At 32.9% G+C, this 13,309-nt stretch overlaps 2 protein-coding genes across 3 annotated transcripts; one reads left to right on the top strand and one right to left on the bottom strand.

The window, feature by feature from the left end:
- Positions 1–2,891: 2,891 nt before the first annotated feature.
- LOC123207473 (hydroxyproline O-galactosyltransferase GALT6-like) lies at positions 2,892–7,401 on the top strand. The gene is made up of 7 exons (XM_044624934.1): positions 2,892–4,159; positions 4,577–4,809; positions 4,882–5,172; positions 5,287–5,415; positions 5,576–5,749; positions 6,532–6,639; positions 6,767–7,401. The coding sequence occupies exons 1-7, from the start codon at positions 3,292–3,294 to the stop codon at positions 6,974–6,976; spliced, it is 2,013 nt and encodes a 670-aa protein (XP_044480869.1). The 5' UTR covers positions 2,892–3,291; the 3' UTR covers positions 6,977–7,401.
- Positions 7,402–7,609: 208 nt separating this feature from the next.
- On the bottom strand, positions 7,610–9,331 carry LOC123207474 (wall-associated receptor kinase-like 15). 2 transcript variants are annotated; one of them, XM_044624937.1, is made up of 3 exons: positions 8,400–9,331; positions 8,226–8,304; positions 7,610–7,834 (listed from the first exon to the last, which is right to left on the bottom strand). In XM_044624937.1, exons 1-2 carry the CDS (start codon positions 9,259–9,261, stop codon positions 8,252–8,254), a joined length of 915 nt encoding a protein of 304 aa, XP_044480872.1. In that variant the 5' UTR covers positions 9,262–9,331; the 3' UTR covers positions 7,610–7,834; positions 8,226–8,251. The 2 variants fall into 2 exon arrangements, with proteins under 2 accessions (XP_044480872.1, XP_044480871.1); XM_044624936.1 differs by lacking the exon at positions 7,610–7,834 and having other exon boundaries at positions 8,132–8,304.
- Between the last annotated feature and the right edge of the window lie 3,978 nt (positions 9,332–13,309).

Genomic DNA, 13,309 nt, shown 5'->3' with positions numbered 1-13,309 from the left:
TATATTTGGTTTGATATAATAAAAGAAGACTAAAATGTCATTTTACTTAAATGTACTTAAATATAATTATTGTAAAATATTATTCATGTTACTTGTTATATTAATTGAAAATAAAATATTTTTATCCTAAAAAATAAATAAATAAAGATAAAAATATAATAAAATAAAGATTATGTCAGTAATTTTTTAATATTTAAAATGGAAATAGTATTTATATTGCTTCTTCTATTACCTATTTTATCATCATTAATAATAAAATATTGTAATAATATTTTATTACTTTTAAACTAAATAAAATATCGTAAGTATCCAATTAATTTATTTGCCCCAAGTTGAAAGTAGCACCATTTACTCATGCCCCACCCATTACAATCCTTTTGCTCCAAAGGTGGAGTATTCCTCAAAAAATAAACAATTTGCATAAACCACAACCTCGTACAATACCATCGACAAAACCCGATAGACTGATGAAAGCTAAAATTACAAAAATAATAGTTATTAGTATTTTATAATATATGATACATGTTTTATAACACTATACATTTTGTCAATATAAATCGATCCATTTTTTTAGAGAAAAAGATAATAGATTAAAGATATATTTGAAATTTTTTAAATTTTCAAGGATGTTTATGATATTTTTTAAAATGATGATGTATCAATTATAATTTTTTATTAATTTATTTTTTAAAAGTTGTATCACATGATACGATATGATATTCAATATATGATACAAAAAATTAGATTTTTAATAATGACATGATACAAAAAATTAGATTTTTAATAATGATATGATACACAATTCAATTATCATGATGAAAACAAAGGGAAAAAAGGCAACAACAACTACAATAATCAAATGATTCAATCCATAGTGTAGTTAAGAGTCTCAAAAAACACGTAAGTAATGAAACTGAAATTGATACATGCAGTTAATCCACAACACTTTCATCTCTAGAATCTAGACGATAATTTATTATCACACATGATAATTTAGAAGCAGAACCTTGTTTGTTAAAGAGGAAAGTGACAACAGAGAACCTAAAGGTTAGTAAAACTGGTAAAACATTAAAACTTTCAAGATGAAAGCTTGGATTCGAGTTTCTATCACACTTGTGAAACTTTGATTTATTTGATGCAATAGTTATAGGTATGATAACCGTACACCAAGTTTACCCATCCATCCCTGGTTATTAAAAAAAAAAAGTGTCAACAGCTAAGAGGTGGTGACAATGAGTGATATAAGAAAGGTCAACTAAAATATAGAGAGATATTAGTTTTATAGAAATAAAGAAGATTTACAATATATAAGCCTCAACTTATTCAAAAGAACAAAGAAATAAACATAATTAATCTTAAGGTTAAGGTTTTACTAATGGTAGAGGGAAAATAGAAAGCTTAAGAGCAAGTGTAACAAGATGACGATAGAGAAATGAATATTAATAATTAGATATTCGATGTTTGACTTGAGAAATTGACAAGTTTATGAGAAATTGACTTCATCTAGATCCATCACGTGATAGATCTTAACCATTTTTGTGCTGCTTTGATTCGTTGAGGATGCTTCTGGACAATGCTAAGATTTGTCAAACTAGAAGCAACGCTAAGATTTGAGATCTGAAAGTGGAAGTGGAAACGATGTCAAAGTGGAACTAGACGGATCTTTGATGACACTGCTTCTAGTCGTCGCCTTCATGGCCTCTTAGTGGTCATGTCTTCATAGTGGAGGTTGGAGGGAGCGTTGACATATGGGAAATCGATCAAAGAACAATCGTCGAAGAAGGAAAATGAAGGAATAAAATTCTTTAGAAAAAATTATCACTTTTTCAACTTTCGATAGAAAAATTATTAGATTTTTAAATATAAGAAAAAAATATGATTATCTTTTAGTTTTTTTTTAAATTTTACTCTTAATTCTAATAATAAATTTTAATAAAAAAATGATTATTTAGATTTTTAAAAATTAATTAATATGAGTTTGAGATTTTACCAATCCTTGGGTGGAAATAAGTCTTTTTCCAAAATAAAATAAAATAATTTTTGGCCTGGATTTATTTTGTAGTCGACATCAAAGTAGCTATAACACTCTGGCGAAAATGAAGAATAAAAAAAAAACGCAATCTGAAATTCTTCCAAGTCAGTTGCCTGCTATATAAATATTTAAAATTTAAAAAAGGAGTTAATAAAGACAACCTCAACGATTAAATACTCCACCAACCACCTAAACTAGACCCGTCTTGTCCAAGTCCCCACCATCAAAATCTATTTGCAAGATTTTATAAATTATTATTATTTAATTTCATAAAACTATATGCATTTATATGCTGTACTATAGCAATGATTTGTATAAAAAAAAATTTAATTTTTAATCGTGTGTGATATTTTATTAAATAATATTATATTAATTATAATTTTTTTATTTTTTTAAAATTATATCATATAATATAATACGATATTTAATATATGATATAAAAAATTCAATTTTTAATATATAATATAATACATAATTTAATTATTGTTATATATATTTTATATATTATTTTATAATTAAATATTATTTTATTTTTATATACTAAATCGGTTACGTGTGGAACTCTTCGAATCGGTTAAAAAAAAAAAAAAGCCATGTAATGCCTTTTCGTTCTGGTGTTAACGGTTGAACACAAGGATGATCACGTTTAAAATGTTTATTTATTTACGTTTGGAAGGGGGGGAAGGGACAGCTGTTGTTGTGGGGGTGGATAATTGTAATAAAATTAGTGAGAAAGATTTTATTAGACTTTAAATTGATATTTAAGGGGAAAACATGTTATTAATTTAGTTTAATCTAATAATGTTGTTGGTAGATAAATATTATTAATAAATTAGAAGCAAAAGCAAGTCCTCCACTCCACCATTCTCTTCATTTCTTACTTGATCAGCATTGCCGTTGCCATCGCCATTGCCATTAGTTTTTTCCATTGCAGACCAAACCCAGCTATACGACAGCCTAAGATCTGGATGGAAGGCAATGGGATTTTGCATTAAATGATTTTTTTAAATAATACTTTGCTTTTTTGCCATTTAAAGCAAAATAAAATATAAAGAATTTAATTTCCATTTCCCTTTCCCTTTCCCTTTCCCTTTCAGTTCATTTCTTTCAAGCAAGTGCTGACTCTTAACTGCCTTAACACTTTTCTTTCTTCCCAGTTTCCTCGCCTTATTGGGTTAGTTTTGTCCAACAGCGGACGATAATAAAACCCAAACACTGTGATCCTGTCCTCGGTTTTTTGATTTGACTGTTTTTTCAAAATGAAGCGGGGGAAATTTGACTCGGTTTTGACGCTGAGTCGACTCAGGATGATTAAATTTCTGATGGGTGTTTTGTTTAGTTACCTTCTCTTCATGAGCTTTGAAATTCCTCTTGTTTTCAGAACTGCCGACTCTGAGTCCGATGATGGGTCTATTGGGTTCTTCGATAACGCTTTGCCCAAGCATGTGCTGCTTGAAACCGAGTCTGAAGAGTTGAACGCGGCGAGTCGACCTTCAAGGGACGATTTTAATAGTTTTTCACGGACACCGGAGCGGAGAATGCGGGAGTTCAAGAAAGTTTCCGGCTTGTTCTTCAACGAGAGCACACTTGAAGACATTGAAGGAAGTAAAGACGAGTTCTCTTTTCTCCACAAGACGGCGAAGCAAGCGTGGCTGGTTGGTAAGAAAGTTTGGGAGGAACTTGAATCCGGGAAAACCGTTGCTTCAACCAAGCCCCAAACAAACAAGACGGTGGAGAACAAATCGGAGTCTTGTCCGCATTCGATTAGGATGTCCGGGTCGGATTTTTTAAAGAGGGGTCATCTCATGGTGCTGCCGTGTGGATTAACACTGGGTTCGCATATTACTGTTATTGGTTTGCCGCATTGGGCACATCCGGAGAATGATCCGAAGATAGCGACGTTGAAAGAAGGGGAGGAGTCTTTGATGGTTTCCCAGTTTATAATGGAGTTGCAGGGTTTAAAGACGGTGGATGGGGAGGACCCACCGAGGATTTTGCATTTTAATCCCAGATTGAAGGGTGATTGGAGCGGCAAGCCTGTGATTGAAATGAACACTTGCTATAGGATGCAGTGGGGTTCGGCTCATAGATGTGAAGGCTGGAAATCTAGAGCTGATGACGAAACTAGTAAGTAATGATTACACTTTGTCTTTTTGTTTTTCTGGTTGTTTTTTGTGCAATGTGAGAACATTTAACCACATTTAGCTGATATATTAGTAAGTAAATATAGTCTATTCAGTAAGCTGATATTTGCTGGTATAGATTACAGTTGTAGGTGATATGCAAGGTTTAGACCTTTGTTAAGCTATTTAAGAATTATGATAAATGTTGATACAAAGTCAGAAATTGCCATAATGCTACTGTGAAAATTATTTTGTGTGTGTTTGTCATTGATCTAATTGACGAGTAAGAACTGATTGATTGTTGGAGTTTAATTGTGTCTCAATCTGGTAATATGGAAAATTGGACTGATGGTTCAAATTAGCTTGTTTAATCTTTTTAAAGGGCTACTTTTCACCGTCATTTATGTTGCATTTTGTGAAGTTGATGGACGAGTGAAATGTGAGAAATGGATTCGTGATGATGACGATCACTTAGAAGAATCTAAGGCCACATGGTGGTTGAACAGGCTGATTGGGCGAACCAAGAAAGTGACATTTGAATGGCCATACCCATTTGCAGAGGGCAAGTTATTTGTTCTTACGATACAAGCTGGCTTTGAAGGCTACCATATTAATATCGATGGAAACCATATTGCGTCTTTTCCTTATCGAACTGTGAGTAACCTTGTCATATTGCCTATTTTTGATGAAGGTGGAACTTCTTAAATTGACAATAAATATATTCAGGGATTTGCTCTTGAGGATGCCACTGGACTAGCTGTGAATGGTAATGTTGATGTGCACGCTATATATGCTGCTTCCTTACCCACTTCTCATCCAAGTTTTGATCCCCAAAAGCATCTTGAAATGATAAGTAAGTGGCAAGCTCCACCTTTACCTCACGGACAGGTGGAGCTTTTTATTGGAATCCTTTCTGCTGGCAACCATTTTGCTGAGCGGATGGCTGTGAGGAAGTCTTGGATGCAACACAAGTTAATTAAATCTTCCAAAGTGGTGGCTCGGTTTTTTGTTGCACTGGTAAGGATGGAAGCAGGGTAGTATGCCATTTCTCTTTTTGATGAGAAATCTTCTATATTGAATGTGCAGTATGAGCTAATAATGCCTGCTATTTTTGGGTCTTTTTCTCCACAGCATGGAAGAAAAGAAGTGAATGTGGACCTAAAGAAAGAAGCAGAGTATTTTGGTGATATTGTGATAGTTCCTTACATGGATGCTTATGACCTTGTTGTACTGAAGACTGTTGCAATCTGTGAATATGGGGTGAGTGGCAGCAGTGTTCAACTTTCTTCATTATTCAAGAAAATAAAATAGTACATGGCCTATGTGTTTATAAAATTTTCAGATTTTAAATTTTGCTTTTATATTATTTATTCCTTTTCAAAAGAAGGAAAAAATGCATTATCCTCATCGCTGCTTACAGGTTCGCACAGTTGCTGCAAAGTATATCATGAAGTGTGATGATGACACATTTGTTCGGGTGGATGCTGTCATCAAGGAAGCAAAGAAAGTCAATAGAGATAAGAGCCTGTATATTGGGAACATAAATTACTATCACAAGCCCCTCCGTAATGGAAAATGGGCAGTAACATATGAGGTATGCATTTTTTGTTAAATTCTGCAAATCCTGGAGGACCCATTTCCTTAGTTTTCTTTTTCTTGCTCTTTGTACAGTTTTCACTTTTGTGCTCAGATTTTGTTTACATGGTAACTATCTGTTTTGAAATTATTCTAATATATCAATTTTGGCTGCATTAATTGAATTTTGGTTGAAGGTGTGGTAAAATGAAGGGAATTGAGGATCTGCTCTTTTTTTCCTTCCATTCATCTCTCTTTTTCAATTGAGACCATGCTTTTATTTGACATGATATTTGGTTTCCTTCCATTATTTGAATTTTGGTTGAAGGTGTGAAAGAATATATGTTTTTTTTTTTTTTTGTTTTGGTTTTTGTTTTGTTTGGTCTCGAATATTTCAGTAATGGTACTGTACTTGCTCTTTCTTACTTGGAGATTAGAGGAATTTTTTGCTTTTGGAATGAAGACCAATCATAATTGGTCATATGTAGTGCTTGTGAAAATTTACATAAAAAAAAAAAAAAAAAGAGAATTGTCTTACACGAACGTTACATTCTTCCTTTCTCTTTTTATCCTTTTGTGGTGTGGTTAGAGTAGTAAAATTTAACCGATCATTTTTCTGGCATAAGTGGCAATTATGTGTCCAGTGCTGCTTGAGCTATATTTCCAGATGATCAATAATTCTCGATTTTATTAACCTAATAATTAATGATTATTTTTTTAGTATGTATCTTTCGCTTGTAGAATTTTGGTTGTCACATCTTGAACAAGTGCTTACACTATTTCCTTTCTGGTGAGTTCCAGGAATGGCCTGAAGAAGATTATCCACCATATGCAAATGGTCCAGGTTATATTTTGTCTTCTGACATTGGACATTTTATCGTAAATGAATTTGAAAAACACATGCTAAGAGTAAGTTATTGATCTGCCTGCAATCCACATAACTTCTTGTTGCTGTCTATATGTGCAAGATTTGTGTGAAGTTTTTTCGATGATAAGTAGTCATTATTCTTTTTAACCAAATCGTTGGCCCGTCCAGTTGTTCAAGATGGAAGACGTGAGCATGGGAATGTGGGTGGAAAAGTTCAATAGTACAAAACCAGTTGAGTATGTTCATAGTTTGAAGTTCTGCCAGCATGGGTGCATCGAAGACTATTATACTGCTCATTACCAATCTCCTAGACAGATGACATGCTTGTGGGGTAAGTTGCAAAAGCGAGGAAAGCCACAGTGCTGCAACATGAGATGATAATGCCATGTTGTCCAGTTGCAGTATGGTAAATCTGAGAACAATTTTGCAGTCATAGTAAGTCTCTGTGTATATTTAGTGGGATTGAAGTGATAGGGTTAGGCCAGTTCTCTCCCTTTCATCACCGATTCTATGTTTTGGCCATTTATGATTTAACTTTGTATTCTTCCAAATTTACCGCTCGTAAATGTAAGAATAGTGACGGAACAAAACTTTAGGAATATATACAAGGTTTTCTTTCATAGACCACACCTGGATTGTATTCCCAAAACCAGTGAAACCCTGTATCTTTTAGCTAAATGTTCAAGTTGGGGGGTTTCATTTGTGACTATTTAATATAACACCCTGTTGTAATTGGAAACACAGGCGGAGAATGAAAGTATTTATGGTTCATTCTCTCTTGAGGATGGAGTTGCAAACTAAAATGTCCATTGTTGTAACAGTTAAATGGTTTGGCTTACTCTAACTAATATTATATGTACAAATAAATTATATGGACATATTTTTTATAAACTGAAGTGTTAATATGTTAGTAGCTGATTATAAAGTGAGAGAAAAAATAAATTAATAAAAATTATGACAGCATTTTATTGAATTGTATTTAATTTTTATTGCATTTTCTAGGAAAAAAAAAAAACTTGGGTGCAAAATGAATGTGGCCAACGAGAGAGTATCTGAATGTCATACGTCCTGACTTTAAAACTCCCCATTGGCTAGATGAAGTGCTGTTACATCCAAAATTTTCACTTTCAAGAGCTCTAGCAACATCACTCCCAGCTAGATAAAGTTTTTGCATTCATTGCCCACTTATTATATGAGTACAAGTAATATGATTCTTCAATAAAATGGTTGTCTAGCCTGCATAAAAAGTGGGATACTCAAAGATAAGAGCATCAAACAATGGGCATAAAGTTTACCACTTTCCAGAGCTTCAAAGGAAAGTAGGCATAAAGAAGAACCTTTATGATGAAAAGAAAGAGGACCTTATTCCATGATCATTCTGAGATCATCAATTCCCCTAGCAGGTTCGAGAATAGTATTTTTATAACCTAGACCAGACATATTTGATGCTTTGGATACAAAATATGTAACAAATTTTAGGCCTTTATAATTGGGTTAATTGGTGGGTGCTTATTGTCAATATTACGCAAGAAATTTTCATCACCAAGTGGTTTGTTCTTTGATTCTATGCTCATAAAACTTACACAAGAAACAAAAGAGACTTCAACACTTAACAGTACTTAAATACCTTTCATCTCTCTAACAAATTACATTCTACAGCATGACCCAAACCAGAATCAATGTCAAGGCACCGGTCAGCCGAGTCCCTGCAACATCGAGATGATTCATGTATGCTTGAAGAAATCAGATAAAAAACTGACAGTATTATCAAAACATGAAGAGAAAATGAAAGAATCAGTACCTGTCTTCCATGGGAGAAGCCCTTGAGCATTATTGAAGGTTGATTCAAAGAAACAGTCTGTGGTGGTGTTCGCTTCACTGGGACAGTTGCAGATAAATGAATTGTAAGCTCCACCGTATCCACAAGCTCCATTACTCTTCTCGCAGTTGGCACATGTGCCAGGATAGTCGTTATACACATTGAATTTATATTTAAGTGCTATTCCGTACTTCCAATTTTCCGGGTTATATTCCTGCCCACTGAAGCTGTAGAACCCGGAATACGAAGAGCATTGCAACTTCTGTAAATCCATGTCAAATGAAGGCCCCAGATCAACCGGTGCATAAACACAACATGTAGAGATAGGGAGGTTGAGGGTGCTAATTGCTCTACAAGAATACAAATAACTGCAAATGGCTACCCCATTTTTGTCACATAAAGGGACTACTGCCGAGCTGTTATCTCCATTGAATGTGCTTGATTTGTAGATAGGTGAGGAAGCGATGGAACAGTCAAGTAGAGTAAAGACATTATCTTCATGGAAACTGAAGGGAGCATTCCAGTCAAGGCCAAAACCTTTGCTTGGTTGTGTACAAGCACAAGTAGACATGGAAGGATCCGTCAAGTATATGACTTGATTCATGTAGTCTATATCGGTGATGGGGTAGCAGCCTGTGTGTGTGGTCAAGGTGAGTTTTTGATCATTGCAAGTAACAAATTGTTGGAATCGAGGGTCGCCGCAGCCAGGGCCAGAGCCAAAGGGGTACTTGATTGGCAGTGTGCCACAGCTTCTTTGGCAAGGTTGTGATGAAACCAAAGAAGGAAGATAGCGGATTAGAGAGAAAAAGAATAAGAGTGTAATTGAAGGATAAGGTAGCTTCATTTTGAACCAAATTTGGGAAAGAGCAGGTGTATGTCTAAGAGAGAATTGAGATGTGAAGTGAGGAAGTGAGATGTGGAATGTGCTCTTAATTTGTACATATTTTATATGGGGGTTTAGCTTACTTAACGGGGTTCAAGCAGCACGTGGCTTTACACTATATTTGCTTAGTGAAAAGGAAAAGGAAGAAATATATATCCTTTCTTCTGTTTAGATGGTAAGATCCAAGAGAGAGTGAAAGATAAACGTTTTCACTTTACATTTTGCTCGTACCGGAAAAGAATTAATACCATTGGCTGTGTTTTTATTACTTTGGGTGTTGGGATGGCTAGCTTTTGGTTTCTAAGCTTTTTTCCATCTTTAGATGCCTTGTTTTCAGCATTTTTCTTAGCTTATTGAGTCTATGATTCGACTTCCACTACAAAAGACTTCATTTGGTGATCCAAGAAGTGGTGAACAAAAGCTAAGAAAGAAGTTGCTGCCTGAACTTTCCTTGTTGATTCTTGTTTGTGTTTTATGAGATCATCATTTTTCTTTTCTTAGGAAAGCAAAATTACTGGCTTTCTTAGGAAAGCGAACTTTCCTGAGGGATTCTGGGTACTTGGCAAACGAGTTTTTATCCCAGAGCAACAAGTATGAAAATTAAGCACTTTGAACATGGAAGACTAATTCATAGCAACCAAATTATTTAATCTAAAGATTTAATAGCTAAACTACGAGAATCTCAGGATTTCCATTTAGGGTTCTAAGTGTTCTCAATGTGCTTCATGTGCTGTGCCCAGCTAAGAGACTCTTCTCCGCATGGATGAGTTAGCTTAATAACATATTTATGGTTACATTGTGAGATTAATATACATATAACTTTAGCCATGCAATTCTAATTTCATAGGACCTCCGCATTAGTATAAAATACTGAATTGAAACTTTATGATTATAGTAATACCTAGAAGTGACTAGTCTTTTGCTTTTGAAACCTTCTTAAATGATAGTTTTTAATGAAAAATATTATATTGTATTAGTTGAGAGGAGACCTAGCTAATATATTTTAGGTTAATAGACTCCGTCAAAGGTTTAATAAATCTTAAGACTCATAGTAATGTTGTCTATCCAAATGAATTTATCTTTATTTGATCAGTTATATTTATCTGTAAACTGTTATTGTACTATTTAATTATTCGATTTTATTAAACTACAATCATGATTAATATTAGCACATATAAGCAAATTTTCTCACATTCAAGAGTACCCAGCTCTATATCATTGACCCATAGATTAGTTTAATAGCAGAATCACATGAAAGCAAGTGAGATTATTCCCAAATCATATTAAGCAGACTGCCATTCACTCAGCGTTCTGTCTTTACTTGTGCAGTGCAGTTGTATTTGCTACTAGAAGATTGAATTCCGAATGCAGAACAAGATTTGATTTGTCGGTGCATGAAACAGCTCCTTGAAAATCTACTGCCATTGTGTGAAAACTGTGCATTAATTACTTGTTTTTAAATAGATGGGATGATCTCCTTTGTACGAAGAAGATGCCCTTTACCTAATCCTCCACCAGCTGGAAACAAGGGTGACCATTGAATATGGGTGCGAAAGCTGACCATTTTAGTAATATATCCTCCTGATGAGTGCCTCCTTGCTCCGGGTCCTCAAGGCAAGGCAAAAGATGAGTTACATTAATAACAAAAAGCAAGTGAAAGTGAAAGTTTTCTATTGTTTATATTGGGCTTCGTCCTCATATTATTGCTCATGACAGTTGAAGATACATCTACATTATTGTCTATGACAATTGTAAGAAGTTAAAAGCAGTTAGACTTCAATTTAAAAGTCTAAAAAATTACCACATAACCATCCAACACAGTATTATGCAAAAAAGATCAAAACTCTTTCTTCTTCTTTACTTTTTCTCTGTTCTTTCGTTTTCACAGAAGAAAACACGCACAAAACCTATATTACATAAAAACAAATTATATTATGAAAATAGAAACATAGGCTTTGGATCATCACACAAATTGGTTCCATCATCGAATTCATTCAAAACATATTTTGGATACGTCTATTTGATCATGTATTTTAATTTCCGATAGTTTAAATAATGTCTATACAAATTGCGATTGAGCTAATATCAGAAAATGAATCAGGGGAGGCTGATTTGTGTTATTAGTTCAACCACAGGAGCTTTAAATATTAAATGAAAGTATTCATACATAAAACTTAACCAAATTGAACCTCTTAGGCTTGTTTAGAAAGAATCACCTCCGTGTATAATCAATTGTCAAAGAACACTATTTTGTCTAAGTAATGTAAAACACACATTCAAAGTGCAATTGAAAAAAAGTGATTTACATTTTCTTGCCCAAGGTTTGGCTTTACGACATTTTTCCACCAACTCAATGTATAAACCACACTTTCTTACTCAAAACGTAACTCTGTTAAAAAATTAATACTATCTAAACATTTTAAAGAAATATTACAAAAAATGATTTATTTGTAACTTTTAAGTTAATATTTTAAATATAATGATTTTATATTTTATAAGTTTAAAAATACGTAATTCAATCTCTACTATTTAAGTTTAAAAATCTTAACATTCACAATTGTCAACCATCCAAATCTAAACCCACATAAACATTACCCACCTAAGTCTAAACCCATCAAAATCGCCACCCACCTATCCCAAATTCAATCCCAGTAAAACCAAACAAAATAACAATTCCTTGTGGATGTTTAGACTTTGGATGAACTTGGTACTCTAAATAGAAGTTCAACCATCTACAAGAATTTCAAAAACTTAGTGGAATTGATTAAATTTTTAAAAAAGAAGAGAGCGAAAATGATAGTGAAAGTAACAGGGAAAGAATAAAGTGTTATGACAATTTTGATATGAAAGAAATAATTTTAAAATTTTATTAATTTGGAGTGACGTAATAATTTTGAGCGAAAACTTTGTAAATTGAACAATTGTAAGAGTTATTTAATGGCCTAACTCTTTGGAAAAACAAAATCATTAATGTAGCAATAAAATATGGAGAAATTATGAGAACCTGTTGCGGATCTGTGGTGGGCTATCAAATAACAAATCCAAATTTATGCGATTCTATAGCAAGTTGTGCATACCTGGATGCTTAGGGATAGAAAAGAATCTTATTTCCGCTTCACGTTTATTGTATTATCAAATTAATATCCTTAAATTATCAAAAAAAATTAAACACTCATTCGTGAGAAGTTAAAATTAATAGAATTAGTTAACAGTATCTATTTTTCATATAAATATAAAAAATTAATAATTTTTTTCAAGATTAAATTTTAAAATATTACATTTTCTTTGAGAGTTTTATTTTTTTCCTCTCTCTCTTTTTTTTATGACACTGTTAGAAAAGAAATGAAAAAAAAAAAGAAAACTCTTAAAGAAAAAATTTAACATTTTAAAGTTTAATTTTAAGAGAAATTTTTTTTTTCTAAACTTATAAAGAAAATAGATAATATTTTATTATTTTTAATATATTACTAGTTAGATAATTATTTTATTTTTTGAATTTAAGTGATTATGTTAATTTTAGCTACTTATGGGTGAGTGTTTGAGTTTTCAATAGTTAAAGAATCCTAATATGAATATAATAAACTTTGGGTGGGAATAAGTCCTTTGGCCAAAAGAATTCCACCGAGAAACATAACCTTAATGTGTAAGGTAGGAAGAATCTCTTGACATACAAAAGAAGGCCGAAGGACTATTTCCTATCCTAAGTTTAAGTGCGTTTTTAAAGTGACATCCACAAAGTTTGAAAAGTCAAAAGTTTCACCTATCCGTTTAAAATCTTAGTTAGAATTAAAGGTAAAATTATCATTAAATAAAAAATTAAAGTTTTATTCTATTTGCCCCCCTCAGTTTGAAAATCTCATAATTTTCCTCAACCCAAAGTTTGAAAAATCAATATTCTCCCCTTAGGGTTTGCAAACCGTCACTGAAGACGACCATCTCTAGTTAGATTGGCTCTCCCTTTCAGCTTAACTCTTCTTGTTGATCACATCCCAACCATCGGCAAAACTTA

This window comes from Mangifera indica, unplaced genomic scaffold (genome assembly GCF_011075055.1).
Source record: "Mangifera indica cultivar Alphonso unplaced genomic scaffold, CATAS_Mindica_2.1 Un_0081, whole genome shotgun sequence".
Lineage (NCBI taxonomy): Eukaryota > Viridiplantae > Streptophyta > Magnoliopsida > Sapindales > Anacardiaceae > Mangifera > Mangifera indica.
The sequence above is the reverse complement of the archived record's forward strand: the minus strand, read 5'-3'. Positions and strand labels throughout refer to the sequence as shown.

Coding starts and splice junctions, on each gene's coding strand:
- LOC123207474 (XM_044624937.1), bottom strand. CDS start 9,261: ATGAAGCTACCTTATCCTTCAATTACACTCTTATTCTTTTTCTCTCTA. Junction 8,305..8,399: donor GCTTCTCCCATGGAAGACAG/GTACTGATTCTT, acceptor TCGATGTTGCAG/GGACTCGGCTGACCGGTGCC.
- LOC123207473 (XM_044624934.1), top strand. CDS start 3,292: ATGAAGCGGGGGAAATTTGACTCGGTTTTGACGCTGAGTCGACTCAGG. Junction 4,810..4,881: donor CGTCTTTTCCTTATCGAACT/GTGAGTAACCTT, acceptor AAATATATTCAG/GGATTTGCTCTTGAGGATGC. Junction 5,416..5,575: donor TTGCAATCTGTGAATATGGG/GTGAGTGGCAGC, acceptor CGCTGCTTACAG/GTTCGCACAGTTGCTGCAAA.